The sequence below is a fragment of the Rutidosis leptorrhynchoides genome, chromosome 9 (assembly GCF_046630445.1).
Source record: "Rutidosis leptorrhynchoides isolate AG116_Rl617_1_P2 chromosome 9, CSIRO_AGI_Rlap_v1, whole genome shotgun sequence".
In the NCBI taxonomy this organism is placed as follows: domain Eukaryota; kingdom Viridiplantae; phylum Streptophyta; class Magnoliopsida; order Asterales; family Asteraceae; genus Rutidosis; species Rutidosis leptorrhynchoides.
Window position 1 is genome coordinate 365927892 of NC_092341.1, and position 27236 is coordinate 365955127.

General features: G+C 31.8%; 3 protein-coding genes across 6 annotated transcripts; 1 reads left to right on the forward strand and 2 right to left on the reverse strand.

Annotated features, from left to right (window-relative positions):
- Positions 1-10419: 10419 nt before the first annotated feature.
- LOC139865642 (inositol-tetrakisphosphate 1-kinase 3-like) lies at positions 10420-15231 on the forward strand. 4 transcript variants are annotated; one of them, XM_071853717.1, is made up of 10 exons: positions 10420-10757; positions 11803-11884; positions 11969-12001; positions 12294-12414; positions 12537-12629; positions 12777-12884; positions 12977-13153; positions 14046-14101; positions 14232-14316; positions 14812-15231. In XM_071853717.1, the coding sequence occupies exons 1-10, from the start codon at positions 10585-10587 to the stop codon at positions 14907-14909; spliced, it is 1026 nt and encodes a 341-aa protein (XP_071709818.1). In that variant the 5' UTR covers positions 10420-10584; the 3' UTR covers positions 14910-15231. The 4 variants fall into 4 exon arrangements, with proteins under 4 accessions (XP_071709818.1, XP_071709819.1, XP_071709820.1 ...); XM_071853718.1 differs by having other exon boundaries at positions 12543-12629; XM_071853719.1 differs by lacking the exon at positions 10420-10757 and adding an exon at positions 11346-11574.
- Positions 15232-20026: 4795 nt separating this feature from the next.
- LOC139865706 (EPIDERMAL PATTERNING FACTOR-like protein 2) lies at positions 20027-21285 on the reverse strand. Its single transcript, XM_071853784.1, has 3 exons — positions 21208-21285; positions 21028-21065; positions 20027-20391 (listed from the first exon to the last, which is right to left on the reverse strand). The coding sequence occupies exons 1-3, from the start codon at positions 21215-21217 to the stop codon at positions 20152-20154; spliced, it is 288 nt and encodes a 95-aa protein (XP_071709885.1). The 5' UTR covers positions 21218-21285; the 3' UTR covers positions 20027-20151.
- Positions 21286-23190: 1905 nt separating this feature from the next.
- LOC139869284 (uncharacterized) lies at positions 23191-24397 on the reverse strand. Its single transcript, XM_071857597.1, has 3 exons — positions 24164-24397; positions 23599-23826; positions 23191-23511 (listed from the first exon to the last, which is right to left on the reverse strand). The coding sequence occupies exons 1-3, from the start codon at positions 24395-24397 to the stop codon at positions 23191-23193; spliced, it is 783 nt and encodes a 260-aa protein (XP_071713698.1).
- Positions 24398-27236: the final 2839 nt, after the last annotated feature.

The window sequence follows — 27236 nt, forward strand, 5'->3', positions numbered from 1 at the left end:
GAACTTTCCAGAAATTACAAAACAACTCAACATCAAAATCTAAAAACAAAAATATTAGGTACGAAATCGTGATAGATGACATTTCAACAACAAATGAGTATTTATATCAGTAGGCTTATAACTACCTTTAATGGTTATAAGAACAAAGAGAGAAAAAGAGAGAAGAAGGAGAGAAGAAATATTGATATTGATATTTCAAGAGAAATGGTGCACCTTAAATGGTTACCATACATGTCTATTTATAGTATAAAATATTACTATGCAAGAAATATAATAATAATAAAATTAACATCCAATCTAGATATTTTATAACACAATCTAGATATTTTATAACACTCCCCCTTGGATGACAATTTTATTAGAGAATAACTAGTACTGCCTCGTTAAAAACCTTGCTAAAGAAAACTCATTGGGATAAAACTTTAGCTAAGGGAAAAAGAGTGCAGCATAAAGTTGACTCCCCCTCAAGTAGGCAACGCCTGAGTTGTTACATCTTCTGAACATGTCTCATGCCAATATTATGAACGTGTGTTCTGAAAATAGCAGTTAGCAGTGCTTTGGTATAAAGATCAGCAGAGTTGTTGATTGAACATATCTCATTTTAATCTGGTTGTCTTTTACGATATCTTGAGTATATGAGAAAAATCTGAGGTTTTCATCTGAAACTGTATCATCTAAATCTTTTATGTACAAGTTTGGCCCTCGTGATTTGTCTACAGTCTCCTTCATGGTTTGTTCAAACCGTTGTTTCAGTTCCTATTCCCTTTCAGTCTTTTTCTGAGCCTTACCAATATACCATTCTTTTCCATCAAACTTATGACCGTTAAGACCGTTTATAGCTTTAGCGCCTCGTCAGCATTTATGTTTTGTTCTGTCATTTTTGATACTCTTCTTTCATTTGTATTATGTAAGCTGTATTATCTTCATAGATAGTTGTTACGCTTTTATAGCGTTCTAGTCCACAAGAATCAATAATGATTTGTATCATTGATCTTAACTAAAATCATTCCCGAGTAGCTTCATGTAATGCAATCACTTCGGCATGATTTGATGATGTTGCAACAAGTGTTTGTTTTGAGAACGTCATGATATTGCGGTGCCTCCATTTAGGAATACATATCCAGTTTGAGATTTAGCTTTATGTAGATCGGATAAATAATCTGCATCTGTATAACCAAACAAATCTTGTTTCGAGTTGTTAGAATAAAATAATTATAAATCAGTAGTTCCCCGAAGGTATCAAACTATTTGTTTGATCCCATTCCAATGTCTTTTGGTAGGGGCTGAGCTGAACCTTGTCAACAAATTAACTGCAAAAGAAATGTCAGATCTTGTATAATCTATAAGATACATAAGAACCTCAATTGCACTAAAATATAGAACTTCCGATCTGTTAAAATTTTCATGATCTTCGCAGGGATGAAATAGATCAGTGTCAATATTGAGTGATCTAACAACAATGAGTTTGTCTTTAAAAAAAATGTTTTAAAATCTTTTCGGTATAAGTTGTTTGATGTACAAGTAAACCATTAGGCATATGCTCAATTTGCAATCCAAGGTAATACTTGGTTTTTTCAAGATCTTTCATTTCAAAATAATTCTTTAGAAGTTGAATGATTTCATAGATCTCTTTATTTGTTCATATGATGTTAAGAACATTGACATAAACAACTACGATCTCATATCCGAACATTGTTTTTATAAAACATACGTGCAAAATAAGTTTATATTTATACCCTTTTTTTTTATCAAGTAGTCATTTAATCGGTTATACCACATACGTCCCGTTTGTATAAACCCACTTAGAAATCTTTGTGATTTAATGGAATATATTCCCTTGGGTTTTACATTAGATGCTTATGATACCTTAACCCTTTAGGTATATTCATATATATCACTATTAAGTGATCCATACAGATAAGTAGTAACAACATTCATGAGATGCATTTAAATAACTACCAGGTTGATTAAGTATCTAATAAGTAATTGTATCCATTACAGGAGGATAATTTTTCCTCCTAATTCATTTCTGGTCTTTGTGGGAAATATTGAGTTACAAGTCTAGTTTTGCCTTGTAACTTCATTTGCACATTTCTTTTCGGATAAAAATTCATTTGTATCCCATACGTTTCACATCTTTAAAAGTGATAACGATTGATCCGAAAAATTTTCTTTTATCGAGCGATTCTAATTCAGCTCTTATTGCTCCTTTCCATTGAGCTCAATCATGTCCATTTTGTATATTCAATGACAGATTTTAGTTCCAGATCATCATCTTTATTCATGATGTCATTGTAACATTATATGAAAATATCTCATAGAGATTTTAGTTTCATTTCGGTTCCATAATATTGCATAATTTATCGCAATTTTAGTATTTACATTTATCAATATCCTCTGCAGAAGGAATATTGATTTGTGGTTCTTCTTGAACACTTTCTCTTACCTCATTATCAGCTGATTTTCTTTTTCGAGGATTTTTATCTTCGGAACCAATTGATCTTCCACGTTTGATGCGTGGCAAAGACTCAACAGTGACATTATTGCCAGCTTTTGGAATTTCAGTTCGAGCTGGAGCATTTATCGCTGGTATATATGATTTAGTCACTTTTTTATATCTGTAAATGCATAAAGTAATTAATTTGCAAGTTCTTGCATATGCATTATTTTTGAACTTTCGTTTCACATTCTTTTGTGCGAGTTCAATATACCTTAATTGATGTTCACATCATGAAGCATCATTTTATTTTTTATTTTTATTTCTCCCCCTAATCTAGGGAACAATGTTTTATTAAAATGACAATCAGCAAAACGTGCTGTAAAAACATCACCCATCATGGGTTCAATATATCTTATGATTGAAGATGTTTTATATCCAAAATATATTATCATCTTTCTTTGAAGAACCATTTTATTGTGTTGTGGTGATACAATTGGAACATACACTGCACAACCAATGTTTTAAGGTAGAAAATATTTGGCTCTTGGCCAAAATCAAGTATTAAGTGAAAATATTTACGACTTCCACATGGTATAATGCGAATTAATGTCGCAGCATGTAAATTTACATGTCCACATATAAATATTGAGAGATTTGTACTCGTTATCAATTGTCTAGTTATTAGCTGTAAGCGTTTATCTATTGATTCAGCTAAACCAATTTTGTGTATGCACATGAGCAACTGGATGTTCAACAACAATCCCTGTAGATATATAATGATCATTAAATGCTTGAGATGTTAACTCACCAGCATTATCAAGTCTCATCCTTTTAATGGTGTAATCAGAATAATGTGTTCTCAATTTAATAATTTGTGCAAGAAACTTTGCAAATGCCATATTACGGCTTGATAACATACAAATATGAGACCATCCGCTAGATGCGTCTATTAGAACCATGAAATATCAAAATGGTTCACATGATGGATGAATTGGTTCATATATCTTACCTTGAATTCTTTCAAGAAACATTTGTGATTCTTTTTCACAATATACTTTTCATTAATCACCATATGTGCTTTCCATTAATCACCATATGTTTTTTTTTTTTTTTTTTATAAATCACCATATGTGTTTTTTTTTTATCATATATCCTTTTCACCATATACGCTTTTAATCATATGCGCTGTGTTTTTCACCATATGCGCTTTTAATCATATGCGATTTTCATCATATGCGTTGTGCTTTTCATCATATTCGCTTTTTATCATATGCGCTTATCATATGCGATGCGCTTTTTATCATATGCGCTTTTTTATGTGAATAGTAAATTAATTAATTTCGTTTTACTATTCATATGAATTAATTTAGATTTACTATTTTGTTAATTGAGTAATATATATATATACATCATATACTTGTGACTCCGAAGGCTCAAATGAATTTGACCATATAGTTATACGTTGTACCTTCCACATTAATTTTCAGTAGAAGCTTTAGATGCATATTATTTTCAGTAGAAGCTTTAGATGCACTTTTTTTTTTAATCACCAAATACCACAAACACTTTGTTTGCGTTTGTTCATAGTCATCAATGAAAACCATTTTCTTTAATTTTATTTTATACAATAAAATTAACGCATCATTATTCTTTTCAAAAACAATAATCTATTGTTATTGTTCACTTGTACCATGTTTAACAACAAAAGTCAACAACCTCTGTCTTGTTTGTTGTGGCAACCAAAAACAACCTTTGCTTTTGTTACCGAGAATCCAAGACCAAAAAACAATTAATTTTTAATTAATCTTTTATCAAAACCATAAATGATTTTATTGATCTACGTTGATATGGCCATAAAGAATTGACGGCTGACCTACTTTTGTAAGTGTATTTCGGCTATCATCCCGAAAACGCACAACGACCTTTTTTTTTTTTTATGAACTATTTGTTTCATATCTAGCTTAGGCAATTATTGTGAACATTTGGTCCCTATAAGAGCATTTATTTTTTAGACTTTTAGTTGATTTGTACTTGTCACAATTAGGGATAGCACCCGCGGGTCGTGGATGCGGATCCATTGGATCCATCACCCGTACCCGCGGATTTTTTTAAAGAGACATCCAATTGAACCCTTGTTCGTTGAAACAATTTGACTATATTTTTACTCCCCATTATTAAACGGGCCATTTTGATGCACACTCTTAAAAAATAATTTGTTTTTTAAGTTTTATTATTCAACCTCCTTTTTTCAACGGTCACGTTTTTAACAAAACATTTGACAAGTTTGGAAAAAAGTTTTTTATTGATTATCATCAAAAGTTTTCTATTGTCACTCTACTGGATGGAATTATGGCATACAACCAAAATTGCAACCCAACACTACATAAGAACAAAAAGGTTGTTTTTAATTAACATATGTATATGTGTTAAACTCGGAATAATAATAACTTATTTTAAAAAATTAACATAAGACATGTTGAAACATTTTTGTCACATTTAGCTCATCAAGTCTAATACTTATCATTGATAGATTTTATCACGTATAGGAGATGTTTACTTTTTTCTTGTATTAAGTCCTACTTTCATTTACCTTTGTTTGGAAAAAAGTTTTTTTTTTACTTTGCTTTCCCCCTTTCTGTAAAACTCATTTAAACACTTTCTTTGTTTTTTTTTTTTTAAAAAAAACTTCCTTTTTTTTACGTTACCCGTAAATTATAAATATATAAAAAAAACTTTTTGTTTAAATTTTTTTTCTAGTTTTTAAAAGGCCACTTGACCAATTTTTTAATTCTTTCACAACACCTGATATCGTGATCGTGACCTTTCACCAAAGCAAGAGATATTCTTGATAAACTAAACACGGACTCGTGTTTGAAATTGTCGGCCACAAAAAAATTCATTTGATAAAAGTATATATTTTTTTTTTAGTTATAGAAGGAGACCACTTCATTTTCAATACTTCATTTTTGACAAAAAAAACTATTCCATTTTACCATCCCTTTTTTTTTCTTACTTTAACTTTTAAGATATACTTTTAATAAAAATACAAACTACTTTTTCTTATTTTAACTTTTAAGATTTACTTTTAATAAAAATACAAACTACTTTTTGTATTTTAACTTTTAAGATTTACTTTTAATAAAAGTACAAACTACTTTTTCTTATTTTAACTTTTAAGATTTACTTTTAATAAAAATACAAACTATTTTTTTATTTTAACTTTTAAAATTATAAATTTAAGAATAAACATTAGTATGCATGAAATAAATAATGATTAATTGCATAAGTAATCATAAATGTTAGATAACATATAAAGACCCGGTCGTATTCGTATTGATCGGAATTAATCTCGACCCATGGTACCGTGTTGTCAAATGACGTGTTGCGTACATAAAGTACCGTGTTGTCAAATGACGTGTTGCGTACAATCATGAGGTCTTATTAACATAAATATAAATGTTAGTGAAGTTAATAAGAGTTAGATTACAGAAAATATAATTCAGGTGGTATAACCGACCATATATAATTTAAATAACATAAATATAAATGTTAGTGAAGTTAGTAAAAGTTAGATTACAGAAATATAATTCAGGTGGTATAACCGACCATATATAACTTAAATAACATAAATATAAATGTTAGTGAAGTTAGTAAAAGTTAGATTACAGAAATATAATTCAGGTGGTATAACCGACCATATATAACTTAAATAACATAAATATAAATGTTAGTAGTCCAAAATTTGATATATTCGAGTCTGAAAATTATTAATAATTTCATACCTTGATTAGTGATTCGTGATCGTTTGAGATATCTTTTAATTACACTAAGCTTTTCGTGCTGATAACGTGTTATAATTCAGTAGGCTTATAACTACCTTTAATGGTTATAAGAACAAAGAGAGAAAAAGAGAGAAGAAGGAGAGAAGAAATATTGATATTGATATTTCAAGAGAAATGGTGCACCTTAAATGGTTACCATACATGTCTATTTATAGTATAAAATATTACTATGCAAGAAATATAATAATAATAAAATTAACATCCAATCTAGATATTTTATAACACAATCTAGATATTTTATAACAATATGATTATTTTTTATTTTCATACGTGGAATAAAATAACTTACACTAAAAGAGATTTGCCTTTCAAAAAAAAAAAAAAAAAAAAAAAAAAAAAAAAAAACACTAAAAGAGATTTTTCTAACAGGTGGTTACTAGAATGTTGAATACCTTTGTGCATTTTAACAACAAAGTTGTCACTAGAAAACTTATACTAAAAGTAGCATTATTCGGTGTCATAAAAGATTTGCATGTAAAGATCATACTTATAAAAACTTTCATAAAAAAAGAAAAGAAAGTAGTAAACTGTCTTAAGTAATTTTGTATGTCAAAATTGTTTGCTTGTAGATTGTAGCCGGTTTTATTTCAATTGTCAAAGTCAAGACTCAAGATTATGGTCAAGTTTTCACTCTTTTTCATATTTTCTACCACGTAATTTACTTAAAAAAATTTATGTCAGGTTGAGTCTAGAATCTAGATAATAGGGAGTACTCCTTTTGTTATGGGATCTTTCATATGGTTGTTGTAAACTAGCTCGAACCGGTTGGGCCTTGAGTTTCAATTCAAGTTAAACATCACTAACTTTTTTTTTTTTTTTTTTTTTTTTTTTTTTTTATTACATTTTATTTTTATTATTATTATTTATCTATATATTATTTATCTATATATTTATTTATTTTATTTTTACTTATCTATTTTTATTTATTTTTTTACTTTTTTTATTTATTATTTGTATTTTATTTTTATTTTATTTTTTATTTTTATTTATTTATTTTTTTTTATTTATCTATCTATTTAAAAATAAAAAATTCTTTTTTAGCCGGAGGTCCTCACGGAAGCAATCTCTCTACCCTGGAGTAGAGAGGGGGATGAATTTTCTTTACTGTGGGTGGAGATTTCCTTTTCTTGACTCGTGGTTAAGGAAACGACTTCTCTTCTATTTTAGGGTAGAGGAAGGATTGTCTACATCTTACCTCCCCCATACCTCGCAGGCGCGGGATTGGGTATTGTTATTGTTATTGTTATTGTTGTTAAACATCACTAACACATTTTGAGATAGTCAAAATGATCAAAATTGGTGAACGAATAACCTGTTCAGACCACATAAATCTTTTTTTTTTTTAAAGCCAAAATATTATTAAAAGACAAAAAGGTGAAGCAAGCAGCCCAATCGTTAGAGTACAACACGGACAGTGGCCAAAAAGAAGATGCGGAGCCACAACAAACAACACACAATACACGGTTGTAGAGAAGGCAACCGAGACCAACACTTAAGAGTACAAAAACATCAACGAGACATAATACAACATCGACTCAAACAAAAACGAGCTTAAAGTACACAGGCGATAGGATTTGCTAGCCAGTGCGCCCATTCGATTTTCAAGTTTTTAATTCTCGCGAAGATCCATTCGAAAGACCGCATAAATCTGTATAAGCTATATTTCTTCTAATGGTCTGAGTAAGAAAGCTTTATACGTTTACCTATTCACGCCTTGTATGGTGGTTGTTTGTTGCGGTGTTTGGCTTTTAGGGTCATCGAAAAGAACTTTAGATAGCGTGAGCTCGTCAGAATTATTGGTCCGTTGGGACTCATAAGTTCTAGCACATCAACGTTATTTATATTATGAATTTTATATTCTTTTTTCTATATTGTAAAAAAATTAAGCACGGGACCAAGTTCAATTCTTAGTAACTTCCAAGATTGAATAATTAGGCTTTTGACTAAAGGTGTCGTCAGCTCAATTCACCCGGTCACGAATCTCGTTGTCCAGGACTAGGAGCTCGTCATCCACGCGGTTTTACTCGCTAATAGTAACTTATTGTAGTTTTCGTTAGAAAGGTTTATTTCCTATCCGAACCATAAAAAAAATACCGAGTAAGAGGCCGGAAAAAGTTAGCTGCCTTATCCATCCATGCTTTTGCAACTTTTTCCTACACGTGTAACATATCTCTAGAAATCAAAATGGCACATGCTCATGGTGGATATTTACCCAATCTAATCAAGTTATTTAATAATCATTTTCAACATAATCTTATTATTTTATAATCATTCTCAATATTTTTTCTTATATTTCTAGATTACTTCAAAATGTATTGTTAGTGTCATTTAGTTCTGAGAGCTCTTGCGTGAATTGTGATTATATAAGGAGTATATGTATGTCGTTTTGCGATGGTTAAATTTATAAAACTATTATGATTTTTTTTTTAAACTAGTATGATATGTTAAAGATAGAGCTTATTAAATAACGCGACAAACATATAAACAGCTTGTGGTTGCAAATTAAATATGCATGTAGATAGTGTTTTATGTTGCTCCATGTTTTATGCATGTGAGTGACCATAACTAGGCGATCAAAGGACCCTCTCCACTCCTGTCGACCATTTTCGGCATGCATTATCATATGAAAAAGTATATATTTCATGTTCCATTTCTTTTTATTACATATCTTTGGTTATGTACCTTTTTATCGAGTTAAGTGTTAACGCATCACATTCTTAAATAAATAATTTTCTTTTAACGTATGTAATTTTGTACTGGTATCATTTATACATTTTATATGTACATATTTAGTTGTTTTATAGCTAATATTTTTAATATAAACTGTAACAACCTATGAAAATTTGATTCTACCATTTTCATGGCTGAGAAATGAAATTTGATTCTGCCATTTTCATGGCTGAGAAATGATTTCTCTTTATTCTAGGATAGAGGAAGGATTGTCTACATCGGGTATTGTTGTTGTTGTTGTGTAACACGTTCCCCATGATATTGTCCGCTTTGCCCGTAGGCGCACGGATTGCTGCGCTTGTGGTCCCAAAACGCGTCATGCTAGAAAAGGTCTCCAAACTCTTATAAGGCATGCTTCGTTCTCCTCTCTAACCGATGTGGGACGGATGTAACACGGATGTTACGTAAACTTTATATACTATATACTACTCCACTAGAACTAGAAAGAAAAAAAAAAGGAGCACTTGATCTTTCAACGTCAAATTTAGAAAAGTAAGTATGCATCACACACCGCGTACAACAGTTATGTCCACAAACTCAGGTGCCAAATCATATTCTCTGATCTCCATTTTGGCCTCTTCACATAACATTTTAAACTTTACAATTTTACATACATAACTTTTATTTTTCACATATTCATATGATAAATACTCCATGATCTAAATGTATATGCACTCTGTTTTTATATATATTAAGTACATATACGGAGTAGTATATAAGAATTGTCACGTATTCACGATATAGACACATTGTAAGCCATATAAGTAACATGAAGGATTTCAAAGATTGATGATAACATGAGAAGTTAAACTCCGCGTCTTAAAATATCTTGCGAGTCATTCACTCACCAGGTGAATTGCGCATTACGCGCACCCTCCTCTGGTTACACACCCTTTTTTGAATAATTTGACATAGCGAAAAATCAAACTCGATTGATGTGCTTCATTGGGCAACTCGATGACCATTCAGACAAGCCTGCGTGTTTATTTATAGTCATAGTGATATAATGGAACAAACAACTTATGTTAAAATATGTTACCTTATAGATAAAACTGAAAAACAGTTTTTTTTTTTTTTTTTTTTTTTTTCATGTCATAAAAAAGATTTCAATATAAATAATAGATGCCAGATTTTGCATTGATGACAGTTTCGTTGTTTGTTTTTGTAATAGATTTCGTTTTTTTTGGGAAAACAAGAAGACAAATGTTAAAGATGAAAATATATACTAGTACAGTTACAGTTATATATTTGGAACCACTCTAAGGGTACTATCGTAATTTCAACGCAACAAAACTACCAATGGACAGCGAACCTTTCCTGACCTGAGGGGGCTCGTGCTTGTTGTCTATATATACAGTCCCAAATCACACACTAAAATTTCATTACTATCTCTGTGTTTTTATTTTATAATTTTTTTAAACAATAAAATTTTTGTGTCTACCATTTGTAACGGAAACTTTTTCCCCAATTTCCATTAACAAATTAACCTAAAATTCGCAATTTCCGACATTTCTCTTTCAATTTTTTCGTTGATTCGCTCATTTAATCTGATTAAGTGATTGATTTTGAATAATGAGGGTGATTGATTACGAGAGTGAAAAAGAAAGGGAAATGGAATCATCGAGTAATGAGTTAGGGTTAGGGTTTCATAATAATTTGATTATGAAAGTTATCGTTGTTGGTTATGCTCTTACTTCTAAAAAGATTAAAAGCTTTTTACAACCTAAACTTGAAGGTTTGGCTAGGTATATTCACATAAACACATATATATGATTATTAATAAATTTAATTTTATTCATCCTGATTATTTATCTTTTGTGAGATTAAAAGAAAAATTCAATTAAAAGTAAATGTTGTATGTAGCTGGTCTAGTTTGAAGATATTTCGGTATAATAGTGTGATCTTATTTGTAAAGATTCTTCTTTGTCTAGTGTGTGAATTTTCGAATATTCTTATTAAGTAAGTTGTTTATTAATTATTATATGAATATATATATATATATATGAATGTGAATATATATTATATATAAATATAAATATAAATATATAAATAAATCTTTATTAATATATTAAATTAAAAATAAATCTTGTTTGGATGCACTGATGTTGAGATTTCATTTTTAATGTTTTGGCTGGCTATCTACATTTTATTTTATTGGTGGTATTTGTTTGATATGCAAATATCTATGACAAACTAGTGGATAGTCTAAATTTTTTTTAAGGTAACACCATTAAAATAAACCATGTATTAGAATTTTTTTTTTGGTTTTTTTAACCGGTTACACCAGTGAAAATCATTCTTAGATCCGCCACATAAGATTAGATACTTCTTGGAATTAAAATTAGGCTGATATTTTGTTATCATGGATTAATCATACACTCATAGCTTTTTATGTTGATTAGTTCTATTTCTATTTTCATTTCCATGTGCTTGCCCTATCTCTGTAATGGTTATAAACGGATATGGTTGTTCATGCCACTGGGGAGGGCAGTTATTTTTACTAGTATGTACGCGGCCTAATTGGGTTATCTGGTCTGTGTTTTTAACCCTTCCCCAAAAGCAGTAATGGTAATATTGATCTTTGTAGTCCTTTTTTCCTATTTGTTTACAATTGTGATGCTTTCATGTATGTATTGTAGTGGGGATTGAGTAGGTGCATTTAACAAAAATCTTAGGTATTTGACCCGAGAGATAACTAATTTATGGTTTGAAGTCTTCTTATTTTGCATATAACAAGCTCTTATTTACATTAAGTTTCTAATTATATATGCGCCCTTGTGTGAAATATAGGAATAAGGGGATTTTCTTTGTTGCTATCGATCAAACGAAGCCTCTTTCAGACCAAGGTCCTTTTGACATTGTGCTGCATAAGGTTAGTGAGTCTGTTATATTATTTCCGGCATTTTGCGTATTTTACAGTACTGACATGTGCTGTTTTACACTGTTAATGTCATAGTTAACAGGAAAGGAATGGCGGCTACTTCTTGAGGTTGGCCTTTTATCATTTTGTATATTAATAAATTTGATTTGATATTTAAATCTCTTTGTTGTAGTTGTTGTTGTTGTTGTTGTTAATTTGCCTCGGAGAATATGATTCATGTTCTCTTGTGATTCATGATTTTCTCTTTATGATCCCGCACTATTTCTGATATTTGAGGCCATTGTCTTAGCGTTTATGTACTTTGGACAATGAACATAGTTTCTAAGCACCCTTATTCCACATTTGGATTTACGAAGCTAATTTCTTTTTTTTCTTCTTTTTTCTGTTTTTCATTTTGAAGGATTATCGTGTTTCACATCCAGAAGTGACAGTACTTGATCCTCCAGATGCCATACAGCATGTATACAACAGGCAATCGATGCTTCAAGATGTTGCCGATTTGGATCTTTCAGATGCATTTGGTATTTCTTTTGTTTCTTCATAACTAAAGATGGGCATCAGATTAAAATTCTTATGACTCTTTAAAAGTGTATATTTGTAAATCATGACATATTTCATTCTCATAATTTAGTACACTTTGTAGGTACAGTTGGTGTCCCAAAACAATTGGTGATTAAAAGTGATGCGTTATCAATTCCCGCTGCCATTAAAAAAGCCGGGATGTCCTTACCTCTTGGTATACTTTCATTTAAAGCTGAATCCTGCGACGTATTATATAATCAGATTCAAATTGCACCATCTTTTAGTTTATGATTCATTTTTTAATCTTTAGCCTGATTATTATCCTTCTTGACCATGATTATAAATGGGTCGTATCTGTCAGTTGCAAAGCCAATGTTTGCCAAGTCGCATGAGCTATCGCTGGTTTTTGACGAGTATTCCCTTCAAAAGCTAGAGCCTCCCCTTGTTCTACAAGAATTTGTTAACCATGGTATGCAATCTCAGCCTATAATGTAACCATTCTGTTGGTATTAAGTGTAAGATATATACACCCTAAAATTCTTATTGTTTGTGTGGTTTTAGGTGGTGTTCTTTTTAAAGTGTATATCGTTGGGGATGCAATTAAAGTTGTTCGGCGTTTCTCTTTACCTGATGTTAGCAAACGTGAGTTGTCTAGAAGCAGTGGTGTGTATCGTTTTCCTAGGGTTTCATCTGCTGCTCAATCTGCCGATGATGCAGACCTTGACCCATGTATTGGCGGTAAGTCTTTACAAACTTCTCTCACAATCGGTCACTAAACGATTTTGATCAAATTTGATTAGAAGAAATAATAACAGAAGTGGTAAGTTAACCTTTTTTATAATCCTTTTAACACATTTGGCCTGGTTTGCTTGTTTCCTTATTCATGAAGTTGAGACCTTTGGTTTACACTTTGGGTTATTCACGACGGTTGTGGCGGCTATTGCGACTTCCATTGTGTCGGTTTTGTGACTATCCTTATTCATGAAGTAGAGACCTTCAGTTTACACCTTTCGTTTCCTTATTCACGGCGGTTGTGGCGGCTGTTGCGACTGCCATTGCGTCGGTTTTGTGACTATCCTTATTCATGAAGTTGAGACCTTTAGTTTACACCTTTAGTTTCCTTATTCACGACGGTTGTGGCGGCTGTTGCGACTGCCATTGCGTCGGCTTGGTGACTATTCCATCCCGTTTCGCTTAAAACCGTCTTATGGTCAACGCTAAAAGTAGGTCAAAGTCGGTCAAAAGTTGACTTTTTGTCTGGCCTTGCTCTAGAGTAAACGTAAATCCCAATCCCATTAAAAAATTAGCTTGAGAAAACACCGACTTACATAATATTCCTTAAAGATGACTTGATAAATACACTATAGTTATACAAAACATCCATATTAAATTTAAAAGTCAACGTCTATCTCAACCCCGTCTCGACCGATTCGACCTTTCAAGGTCTTGACCGACTCGTCTCCGTTTCACATCTTCTTCAACCTTGGTTATGTATAAGTACTTCTTGTTTTATGCAAGTCAAGTTCTTGAATCAATTGTTAGATGTTGAACCTAGTAAAAAGGAAATCCTAAAACATAAATTTGAGGTCACTTGCATATGGACCTGATTTATGGTATATTATTCTTGCAGAGCTTCCTCCACGAGCCTTACTTGAACGCCTTGCTAGAGAACTTCGAAGCCGCCTGGTAAATTTTCAACTCCTTTTTAAATGATTCATGTAAATTGTGGTTTAGTTATCCCAACTATTACCGTATTTTTTCATGTTTCCACGAGTTTTTTTTTTATATTGTGTTAATTAAGACTTGTTTGATGAAGGGTCTGCATCTGTTCAACTTGGATATGATACGAAAGCATGGAACCAGAGATCAGTTTTACGTTATTGATATCAATTATTTTCCTGGTAAAATGAAATTTCTGTCTTGATTATGTTTCTTGCTTACATGAATTTATGTGGAGTTCTTGGTTTACGATTTGATAAGATGAAGATATAACCCATGTAATGAAAATTGCTACGTCTAATTGGGCACGTAGAAACAGATTGGATTGTAAATATCTTAAATAAATATTTCCTATAGCTGATACATACAAGATATATCTCCTTATCTAATCGGAGGTCATAGGTTCAATCCCAGCCCCATGTCCCTTTAAGCATGGGTTACGCTATTTTCCATCTCACATGTTGGCCGTGGGACCGGTAGGCGTGGGGCCACCAGAGGGTTGGGTTTGCCCTTTTTTTTAATTCGATTGTTCTTATTTATTCATTCTTTTACATGGACAATTCTAAGTTGTTATACATGAGAACAAATTGAAAATGTTTATTGCTGCGGTCCTCCATGGTAAAGTTTGCTTGATTTTTGCTAAAACTTTAATGACAAATTTAAACTTACAATTTCAGGTTATGGTAAAATGCCGGAATATGAGCACATATTTACGGACTTCTTCTTGAGCTTGATGCAAAGCAAGTTGAATAAACACTCTGCTACTCTGTGCTGAATAAACAACTGAATCCATACATGAAAATGGACAACATTGTTCGATCTCTATCTTGACTGTGAAGGAAAATAGACAAGACTTTTTTTTACTGTTGCGATGTGGTGATTGTGTGAACTAAGGCAGAAAGAAATTGCCTTGAATAGGTATGATCCATCACCCATATCAGGTAGTGTTTAATTTTCTTTTAGTGGATCTGCTAGTAAACTTAAGTCAATCTGTTTGTATATCTTGTATTAGATCTTTAATTATGATTAGCTTGTTATGTTCATAATGTGATGAAACCCTTCACTTTATGCTTGCAATGCAAGTCAATCATTTTGTATGTAGCTAATCTTTATTGGTTTGGTTAACATGTTCTAATTGTGTGATACGCCTAAAATCCTATTGCAAGTGCATGACCCATTTTGTAATCTGGTGTCTGATTTCCCTTTTTCACATGTTTAGTAGAAAGGGTAATATGATCCTAGTGTCAAAAAGTGTATCAAAGTTTCAACGTTTGTATTATGAAATTATTCGAGGTTTTCGTGTTAATCATCACAAGATAGCTAAGTAGATGAGATTTTAGGTTCATATCACACTAGAAACATATTTCGTGTTTGACCAGGGAAAAAGGGGTTAGAAGCGGTGACGGATATCTGGATAATGAGACGTGTAGATCCGAGTAACCCGAGTAGCCTGAACGTACAAAACTTTTTCTGTTTTATTGTCGTGTTAAGATCCGGTCTACTTCAGGGGATACAATTTGTGTATTATTTTTATTTTTTGGAAACTTTTGAAAAACAAATGTGAATATTTTGAAAAACTCTTATTTAGAGGACGTGATCATTACTGTGGGACCATTTGTTAATGACGGCGGCAATAGCGACTTTGGCGAGTCATTAACTAGACTAATTTTGTGTCGCCTCACCTCTCCATTTAGATCAGCCTAAGACGCATCTAACCGAAAACATAATTTAATTTTCATAGTTTAAATGTTTAATAGCTAAAAAATATATTTATTATTATTATTTTTTTTGAAAAGCAAGAAGGAATATAGCCTCTCAAAAAAAAACCCTAAAAAACATAAAATAAGAGACTAATTTCTTAATAAAGATATAATCGCTTTTATCATTGCTAAAAAGATTCGATTTGATTTAATGTGATAGCCATGGTATGGTATCGTCTACTAGATGTCACCTTATCAAGGTTGAGGAGGTGACAACAAGTCATTTGTTGGGCTCAGAAAATTATGTTTGAAGTATGACCAAAAATGATGACATGGCTGCAACCTCTTCCGAGATGATATCTAGATGAATGTGCAGGATTTAAAACTCATGAAAATTTGATCATACCATTTTCATAGCGTCTCATGTTTTACTTTTTATATATATATATTTTTTTTTAAATTTCCTTCGGAAGCAATTTCTTTATCCGTCGAAGAGGGAGAGAGATTCTTGGAGTGTATAACTATGTTTTGAGAAATGAGGTCTCTTTATTCAAAGATATGAGAAAGTTTGTCTACACCTCACCTCCTCATACACCACGCATGTGGTATTGAGTTTTGTTGTTGTTGTTGATATCTAGATCGGCGATTAATTGACTATCACATGACAAATATTTCTCATATTATATAAATTTATAAGAAACGATCTAAATATTTATCAAGCCAAAATCCTTTAGAGCACTAGGAGTCGTTGCAATATTTCAGTGTGGAGGTGCCACCGACTCCCCGTCGGCGTTAAACCAGCGTTAAAGGCCGCCGTTATTGGCCAGCATCGCCTGTGTAACGGTGTAACTTGCTTCTTTTCCTTCTTTTTCTTTTTCTTTCTTTTTCTTTTGTTTATTTGATGTTGTTTTGTTGACTTTTGTAATTTGTTTTTGCAGGTAAACAAGATGAAGAAGAGGATAGAGAGTAGTGTGTGCAATTGTGTTTTAATTAGGTTAAAATTGGGCCAGATTTTGGGCCATTGAAAATGGCAAAAAAAAGGGCTGAATATTTTTAAAAAATTGGGCCAATTTTTTTAAAATAAATCACAATGATACTTATTTTTATTTTTATTATATATTTTTGTTAGTTAAATAAATTAAATAATAAATAAAAGTATAAAAATAAAATAAGTAATAATAATTAAATAACTGATTTAACATTGAAATTTAACACTGAACGATTTATCCCGTTTTGACCTCAGTGTTAAGCTAACATTGAGCCCAATGTCACGACTCCTAGTGCTCTTATAGAATTAAAATAATGTTCTCATTATTGAAAATTTTAGAATTTTATTTGCTTTTTGAGCTGTTTTGCCCATTTCAATATGCATATTATCGGTTTCTCTAAAGCTATGTTAGATGTTGATGGTTATTATATATTTATATCTCAATTTTTCTGTCACCATCTCATGTTCGATTCCATTATTATTATTATTATTATTATTATTATTATTATTATTATTATTATTATTATTATTATTATTATACACACACTAATTGAAGCGACAACCTTGGTCGTCTTCCTAGGGCCAAATCGTCAATAGTGCCCCCTCTTTTCACACTTTATTTTCCACTCTCCCCCTCATCTATAAACACCTTACAAAAAATACCCTAAACCCACGGCATCAATTTTGTAAATTAAAATAAAAACTTCACCCAAGTGCTTAGGACCAAAACGGCAATAGTGCCCCCCTTTTTTTCACACTTTATTTTTCATTCTCCCCCTCATCTATAAACACCTTACAAAAATTACCCCAAACCTCGGGGGGTAAACCATCAATTTTGTAAATTAAAATAAAAACTTCACCCAAGCACTTCGACATCCCGTATCTTCCTCCTCGACCCGAGTTAAATTTCACCGACCATACCGTTAAACTTGAAATATTTTTATGAACAAAACGAAACTAACTACGTTGGAAACGGACACTTTTTAAAAAACGCTAAACGCAATGACAACCCGTATCTTCCCGCTCGGCTCGAGTTAAATTTTTCCGACAGCGCCGTCATACTCGAGATAATTTTATGAACAAAACGATACTAACTACGTTCGAAACGGACATTTTTTTAAAAACGCTGAACGCAACGACAACTCGTATCTTCCCGTTCGGCGCGAGTTAAATTTTTCCTACATCGCCGTCATACTCGAGATAATTTTATGAACAAAACGATACTAACTACGTTCGAAACTGACACTTTTTAAAAAACGCTAAACACAATGATAATCCGTATCTTCCTGCTCGCCGCGAGTTAAATTTTTTCGCCAGCACCTTTAGGCTCGAAATAATTTTATCAACAAAACAAAACTAACCACGTTCGAACCGGACCAAGAGCTCCGGCCGCATCACGCGAGTCGGACCCGGACTAGTTGATGCTAACCACATGGTTGTGTGTGGTCTATGTCAAAATTGTATGACGAAACATAAATAAAGATCTACATTTTACAAAATTTAAAAATTAGTTATAACTAGTTATTGAACCCTCGCTTCGCGCCGGGGGTTCGATTTTAATATATTTTATTGCGTTTAGTAAAATTATTTTGTGGCTAACGATGATGTCGTTTAAGCGCAACTCGAGTCGAACTAAAAGGTATAACCCGTGAGAGATTTAAATGTTATTTTAAATTAACAATATATGTGCATCTCCGCGTTTCGCTATGGAATTGTCGATTTTTAAAAATTTAACGCAAAATCAACGTGTATGAAAAGTACCCCAAATATTTATCGTTTTTTAAAAAGCCTCCGTTTTGCGTATAGCTAGTGAGATTGTGTTCCTAAAATTATTTCGAGTTTAACGATGGTGTCGGAAAAATTTAACTCGTTGCGAGCGAGAAGATATGACCCGTTGAATATTTGGGTGGAGTTTATTTAAGATTTTTTATGAAAATGGTTATTTGATACTTTACCCCTGTTTGGGGGGTTGATTTGAATTTTTCAAAAAGTGTGAGGGCCTTTGATGGTAAAATGAAATTTAGTTAAAATTAAGGGGGAAAAAGTTGAAAAGTCGAAAATGCCCCTGAAACTATTCATAACTTTTGTCTATTAGATATGACCCGTTGAATATTTGGGTGGAGTTTATTTAAGATTTTTTATGAAACTGGTTATTTGATACTTTACCCCTGTTTGGGGGGTTGATTTGAATTTTTCAAAAAGTGTGAGGGCCTTTGATGGTAAAATAAAATTTAGTTAAAATTAAGGGGGAAAAAGTTGGAAAGTCGAAAATGTCTCTGAAACTATTCATAACTTTTGTCTATTAGTTAATATGTAAATTTTGCAATTATAATTCTCATAAAAAAACAAAAAACAAAAGTAGGTCCTCCTGATGAGGAATAATAAATAAGTTATAATCAACTAAATGTGTAGCAGGGTGCAAATAACCCCATCATGTGCACAAAATCAATAGTTGTTGAGATCTTTTGACCTTGTATAAACTTCACTTGTACCCACTTGCAATATTAACTTGTACACATCCTTTTTCTCATAAAATTTACCGTCACCTTAAAATATATCAAATCGAGGAATTGTTTTTTTAAATAAAAATGTCAGCAAATAATAAAATACTCAAATCTTTCAAGATACGTAAGCCTGTAAAAGAATCTGACACACACATGACCACCCCCATCTCTCTCATCTTTTTGTACTACACTCTTAATAAGTTGTTCACCATGCATCAGTCCTTGTACAATTTAATTTTTTTTTTCTTTTTTTTTTTACGGCGAAAAAGTTGAATTATATTAATTGAAAGATCTTATCAAAATAATGAAGATGCAAATACAAATTACAACGACGAAGACAACCTCGGTCTTTAATGAAATTACATATTGAAAGGAAACAAATCTAAAAACACAAGAGATAAGGAAACACAATTAAATACATAATCTTGGAAATAACTGAAAAGTTTGGAAAAGTTATCTTTTTATTTGGTCAACTTATTTTAACTTCTTTATATGTTACGGAGTAATTAATTAAATTACTTAATATTAATATATTTTAACTTCTTTATATGACTTTTAGTGAAAATTATAATTTTTATTATAAATTATAAATAAAAATAAATATAATAAGACTTTCTAAGTTTTAATACTAAAATTATCCAACTTACAATGATCACATTAGAAATGAAGTCAAATGCAAAATAAATTCTTTAAGGTGGATTCTATGAACTGCATATGAACTAGTATGAACATTTTGAAGAAAATTGTGATGATTTTTCTTCATTAAAAAAAAAAATAATACTACGTAATAAAAAAGAACACAGTTGTATTATGTATACATGTGAATCAAGGATTAAACATAAGATTCCCACATTTGCATTTCCAACACATGGGTTTGTAGTTAGAGATGTCATCACCTCTTGAATCAAATAAGCTTTTAGGAGTTGTACCCAATGCTTGTTGAGTTGTTCTAATGAATTTCGGTACAATTGGAACTTGAACTGCTTCACAATGACCACATTTTCTACAATATCTTTTTTCACATCTTGGTGGTCTTGATCCAATTAAAAGACTCCTTCTTTCCATCTAACATCAAATTCAATAAAAAAAATCACATAAATAAGTAACTTTTGACCATTTCAAGTCAAAATTCTCAAATCCAACTTATTATTACGATATACTCCGTAGTTGCAGAAACTAAATATATGACTAAAAAGGTTAAATAAGTGACTTTTGGGGTCAAAGGGTATCATACCATCCTCAAACTTGACACATTATATGGGTCTTGTGTAATGCATAGCAATTAATAGAAGTGTTTAATGCTCTAACTCAATTACTCAATTGGGTTACAAAATGTATCAACAATATACATTCAACAAAAAGAACGAAATCATAAATCTTTTGACTTTTGTGGTCCAATACTCCTATGTGACAACTTTTCTACATAAATTTTGATGTTTCTAAGGCACATAATTAGGCTAAAATTAAACGCATAATACAAGTCAATTCCTTTATCCAAAATCAAGAATATAAAACATGAGATTTCTTAAATGCATTACATTTCATTTCAATAATACAAAGGTACTAAGTCAATTCTTGTATTTTTACAACAAAGCCAATACATTTGGGCCTTTGGAAAATCTAGGATATTGACTAAAGATTAAAGTTGAAACACAACAAGTAGCTAAAAAAAAGTTAACCAAACTTCGTTTAATATCTCACCTGACTGTACTTGTCAATTAGCTTGAAATTTGACTCACCTGCAAACACATTGAAATAAATCAATTTCAGTTAAATTGGCCGCAAACATCTAAGATACAAAAAACAGTAAGCATAGAAGCACAAAGGTGTTTTGTATGTTAGTGTGTGAAATTTGATTCAAGAAAAAGGTGACCCACAAACCTTTAGGCATTAGTCTTGAATGGGTAATGGTTAGAATCAAGAAAAAGGTGAAAAAAGCAGTTAAAAACTGAATCTTGATTGAAAAGGAACAAGTTTGAATGAATCCCATTTAAGAAATTAAAGAGAAAAAGTTAGAAAGACAGAGAGAAAAAAAGGGTGATAATAATGAATTATGATTATGAGGAAAGAGGTAAAAAAGAATAGCAGATGAAGAAGAAGAAGAGTGATGGGTAACAGAAATTGGTATCATTTCTTGATTTCATTCTCATTCACTCAGAGTGTGAATTTGAGTGTGCTTATGTAGATGATGATGCAAGACAGGAAGAAAAGAAGCAACATATGGAAACACTCCTTGAAAAAGAGTGACACTTCATCAGCTTTGTTTTTATAGCCCACACCCTCCTACTCAAACTCACATCAATAGAGGTTTATAGGCCTTTATTTAGTACACTTATGTACGGGGATGATTCTTACACACTGTTTTTTGATCCTCATACACCAATTTACTTGAACTCCTCCCTAATAATAGGGTAAAAGGGTGTGTGAGGATCAAAAAACAGTGTGTAAGAATCATTCCCCCTTATGTACTTGTATATTAGAACAACATTATTCATTACTTGTAATTTAGAGGAAACTTAGGTTTAATAATATCATACAGAGCTTTTGTTGAAAAAAATAGTGTATTTTGTTTAGTTCCAAAAATAAGCATTTTGTAAAGAAAGTTTTTTTTTTTTCTTTTTGAAAAGCAAGTAAAACTTTCATTCATATAATGGGATAATTACAAAGTCCTATAATCTATGTAATATGAATATGCAATATAATGTGTGAAAGTACGAGAAAAACAGGAACACACGAAAAACACGAACGAAGAGACATTAAACACCGCGGCACTTGAATGAGATCAAGCTGGGTAGGAGTGGACAGACAGTACCGCAATTGAGATGACAAAGTTGACTACTACTCATTTAACCAAGTGAATAATGGGAATCTAAACCATGTCTTCGTGTGTCGATGGGAACTTGAAACCCAATTAGCCAATACCCATTCTTTGAATGTTCAGGGATGTGTAAGACGATGGGTTGATGAGCCATTGGTGCCATTCGATTGAAGATTTCTTTGATCTTCTAGATATTCATGAGAAAGTATGCGCTTGGATCTCGGAAAGTATAGTGGCGGGGCACCAATCTTTTTTGCTAAAGACTTTGGCGTTACGGTTCTTCCATATCATGTAGATTGTGGTCCATTTTGTCGCTTGCCAGATGTATTTACCAAGGGACGATGTGGTAAATGTTTGATCCGTTAATGTTGTATCATGAAGATTGGAGAACGTGTTTGAGGGGAGGTTCCACCAAGCTAGGATTGAGTTCCAAATTGCTTCGGTTGTAATGCATTGGAATAAAATATGCTTAATGGATTCAACATGTGAGTTGCAAAGTGGACAAAGTATGGTATCGAGATCGATGTTTTGCTTGTCGAGTTCTAATCTAGTCGGGATTCTACCTAGTATGACCCTCCAAATGAATATGTTGATTTTTTGCGGTATGAGTTTGTTTCTTGGTGTTTTGAAGGTTGAGGTAGGAAAAGTATTCATTTTATATTATTGAAGTCGACATCTTTTTTATGTAAAGTTAGGTAGCAGATGGTCATTGTTTTAGAACATTATTTGCGATTCTTTTTTTCTCGAAAAGCAAGACAATATTATTATAAGCACGAAACAGTTGGGCGACTTAATGCATCACCCATTACAGAATACAAACAAGCTCGACAATGAGGCTGACACAAACACGAAGCAACTAAGACTACAACATTTGCATAAACTAACAACTATGGCTTGTGATTTAGAGAAGGTTGAAGAGTATACAACCTGCATCGGCCATATTATGTATTAACAGAACATGTACAAGGTTTAGACAACCACGACAACCAATCAATTTTGGTCTTCTTTAACCGGGCCGAGATCCATTCAAAAGACTTAAGTTGTATTTACATCAACGTGTTCGGGCTAATCCATGACTTATTCGAAAAAACTTTTGAGTTCCGATTCTTCCATAATAAGTATGCGCACGTCCATTCTGCCGCTTGCCACATGAGAGATTCAAGACCCGACATTCCTCTAGAGCCTTTTCCCTGAAAAGCTTCGTTGATACTCAAGTTTGTCATCGAACTAAATCCCCACCACTTGTAGACTCTATCCCACAAGTCCTTGGTAGCTTTGCAAAAAATGAACGCATGGTCTAAAGTTTCCACATCATCATCGCACATAGGACATATAATGGTATGTAGATCGATCCCGCATTTATCAAGCTCCACGTAAACCAGTAATCGATGTTTTAGTAATCGTCACATCAGAATCTCCACTTTTAGAGGTACCAGGTTGTTTCTAAGAGTTACCATTTGTGCAGTACCACTAATGTTGTGTAAGCTCTCATCGATAAACTTATTGAGTTCCCTCGTAATAAAACGTCCATTGCCTGCATATTTCCATATCCACGTATCTGATGACATGTTCAAATCAAATTTAATGTAAGAAGACAAAAGAGCATTTAATTCAGTTAGTTCGTCAAGCACCCTTCCATTTGGATCACGAGACCAGCACCATTTTGGAATGCTTCTGTTTCCCTGTAATAACCCAAACCAGTAACCATCCGAACGCGCGAAAGAATTTTTTTTTTTATAACAGTGGAGTGCGCCACGCGCACCACCACAGGGTGCGCGGCGCGCACAGACCCCAATTCAGTTTTGTCCGGTTTTGCAATTTTTCAAATAAAGATCTCCCACTTGTATGTTTTGGATGAAACTCGTAAGACGGCCGATGTGGGCCCCGTTTTGTAAAACTCATTTTATCATTGAATCGTATGAGTTTTTCATATTAGAACATGTTATTTTCTTTCGCGCGTTCGGATGGTTACTGGTTTGGGTTGTTACATTCCCCCCTACATTCAACTCTTTTACAGACCAAAGCTTCTGGAGCAGCGTCTAGGTGAAATAGTCTTTTGAATTTTTCCTTAAGAGGCTTCTCAACTAACCAGGATTCTGAGCAAAAGGCTTTTGTAGCTCCATCGCCAATGGAACGAATGAAGGAGTTGCTAAAACTTGTACTCTTCTTGTCGATTTCCAGCCCTGCACGCACAATTTTAACCCAAACCCCACTCCTGCCTTTCGGCCTGAGTGGACCCGAAGATGATAACATCCCTCCCGACCCATGGATAGAAGTAACAATTCTCGCAAAGGAGTGTGGTTAAATTTTGAACCGCCACCACCATTTACCAAGTAATGCTAAGTTCTTTCCCATAAGAGACTCAATGTTTAACCCCCCGTATGAAGAAATGACATCAACCCATTTAACCCATGTGATAACCCAGAAATTTCTGACCAAATTTAAACTTGATCTTTATATGTTTCCGACATGATAAGCAAAGTCTGTATTATTGAAATCTCAAAAACTTTGAACTGTGTTCATGTATTCATTTACCCTTCGACTACTCTTGACGATTCACGAACAACTATTTGTAAATAGACATATATGAATATATACTTATGTGTGATTATTAAATTGAGAAATATTAATAAAACATTTAACGGTTTGGTTGATATGAAAATAAATTATTATATGAATTGGGAACGTTAATAAAGTATTAAACGTATATTTATTCGTCTTAGATATACATCTATGTAATAAGACGTGTTATGTGAAACGTGTATGTATATAGTCAAAGTATATTGAACATATATATAAGCAGTTTCGATTACAATTAATAGTTATAGTAACATTTGATTGTTATTAAACAAGCTAATACAAACTTATAAGGATTTAAAAATAAACATAAGTTCTAGTAATAGATATGTAATCTGAATATAATTAGTTTTAGGAGATAAACTTTATTATAGTTATTTGATTTCAAATGTATGAAAACGTTTTCAAGAATTCTATTACTAAAAACATTTTATAAAGTAATTTGAATATGTATATAAAACCTAATTAATGTTTTATAAATCACAAGTACATATAGTTATTGTTTCAATAATATAAAACATTTTGAATATATATAAAGTTAGAAAATATAATTAAAGCTTTATATTATAAATATAAAACGTTCTGCGATATATTTCAAAAGATTAACACATTTTACATATGTCAAGAAGTAGATTATTAAAGTTATTATCATTATCTTTTATTGTTATAAATTTTAGGAATTATATATAACTATTAGAGTGTCACGTCTTATTTTAAAAACTAATATAACTTTATAAATATCTAGAACCACTTTTGACAAGTTGTTACCGAGCCATTTTAATAAGGATAAAGGTTTTAACGTTATCTTAAAATTTAGAATCTTTCTAGAAACCTTTTGACAAAGTTATAAATAATAACGGCCTGTGATTTAATTGAATATAAATATATAAATAACTTGCAACTTGTAATTAAAAACGTGTTTATATATATTTTGAATTATTAATAAATGACATTAGTATTCGATTAGTGAGTCGATTGATATTTAAATAAGTAATTAAAATATTTGACAAGTCAGAGTAAAGGCTAGTACATACGTGTTTCATACCAATTTATGTTATATCATGAAAACGATTTTTAATAAACTTCGAAATATAATTAGTTTTGAAAAGCTAAATAATATATTATTAAATAAATATTTTAATTATAATATGTACAAATTATATTTCTAAATAAAGATATATAGATATATATGTAGATATGTATATAGTTATATATTTTACAAAATGATTAAATATAATATTAATTAGATACAAAACGTTTTGATTAATATTATGTAACGGCCCGACTTTTTCGACTTGCTTTTGTGCCTTGTGTTTTAGCGAAACTGCGTATTTGTACGTACTGTGCTACTTTATACTCTGGAATCTTTATACACATGGCCTACTTTCATTTATGTGTTAAAACGTGCCTTTAAGTACGTAGGAAACTTAACTTGATCACCGAAAACCTTTATGACCGTTAGTGCCACTTGACGTTACGAAATCTTAATTATTATTTTATAATAATAATTACTTGGGTTTATGGATGCTTAATTACGCGTAGTAATTTACTTATGCTTACTAATTAGTCTTGTTGGACTTTCTACCTTGTTGGGCCTTAGCCCACCCTACACTAGTTAGTGGACTATTTAATTAGCCCAATTATTATTAACTAGTGACCCATTAATATGTAAGATAAATGCCCATTTATTAGAGGGAACATACTAGTATTTATGTCAAGTATTATCCTTAATGTTGCATGAGATTCCAACATAAGCACCAACTTTAGACAACCATTAACCAAAAAGCAAAAGTTGATCTCCCTTGTCCCCCTCCAAAAATCGTGGCCACCTTACCCCCTCCCTCACCCCATCCACCTATAAATACAAGCCTCATTCCATCCATTTTACACTTGCTTTCATTTGTAATTCACACACACTCACTCTCTAATTCTCTCTCTAGTCTTTCTCTCTCTAAAAAGTGTAAGTATAGATTTTTCTTCTTCTTCTTCCTCTCTCTCACAAATTCATCATCATCATCACATTGTAGTGACCCGAACTTTTTCATGTTTATATATATTAATTGAGATTGATATTTACATGACTAAATGTTTCCAACGTGTTAAGCAATCAAACTTGTTAAGACTTGATTAAATGAAATAAGTTTCATATAGACAATTGATCACCCAAGTTGACCGGCGATTCACGAACGTTACAAAATTGTAAAAACTACATGTTGTGGTATATATAGACATATATATATATGGTTGACATGAGATTATGATGAGTAAGTATCTCACTAAGTATATTAACAATGTGTGATATACATAAGAAATGAGATTACTAAGTTAAGAAACTCGAAATGATATATATAACGATTATCGTTATGATAACGTCTACTAAATATATATATATATCATATTAAGATATTGATACACTACATTTAACATGATAAATGATATTTAAATATATCATTAAGTGTGTTAACAATGAACTACATATGTAAAAACAAGACTACTAACTCAAGAATTACGAAAC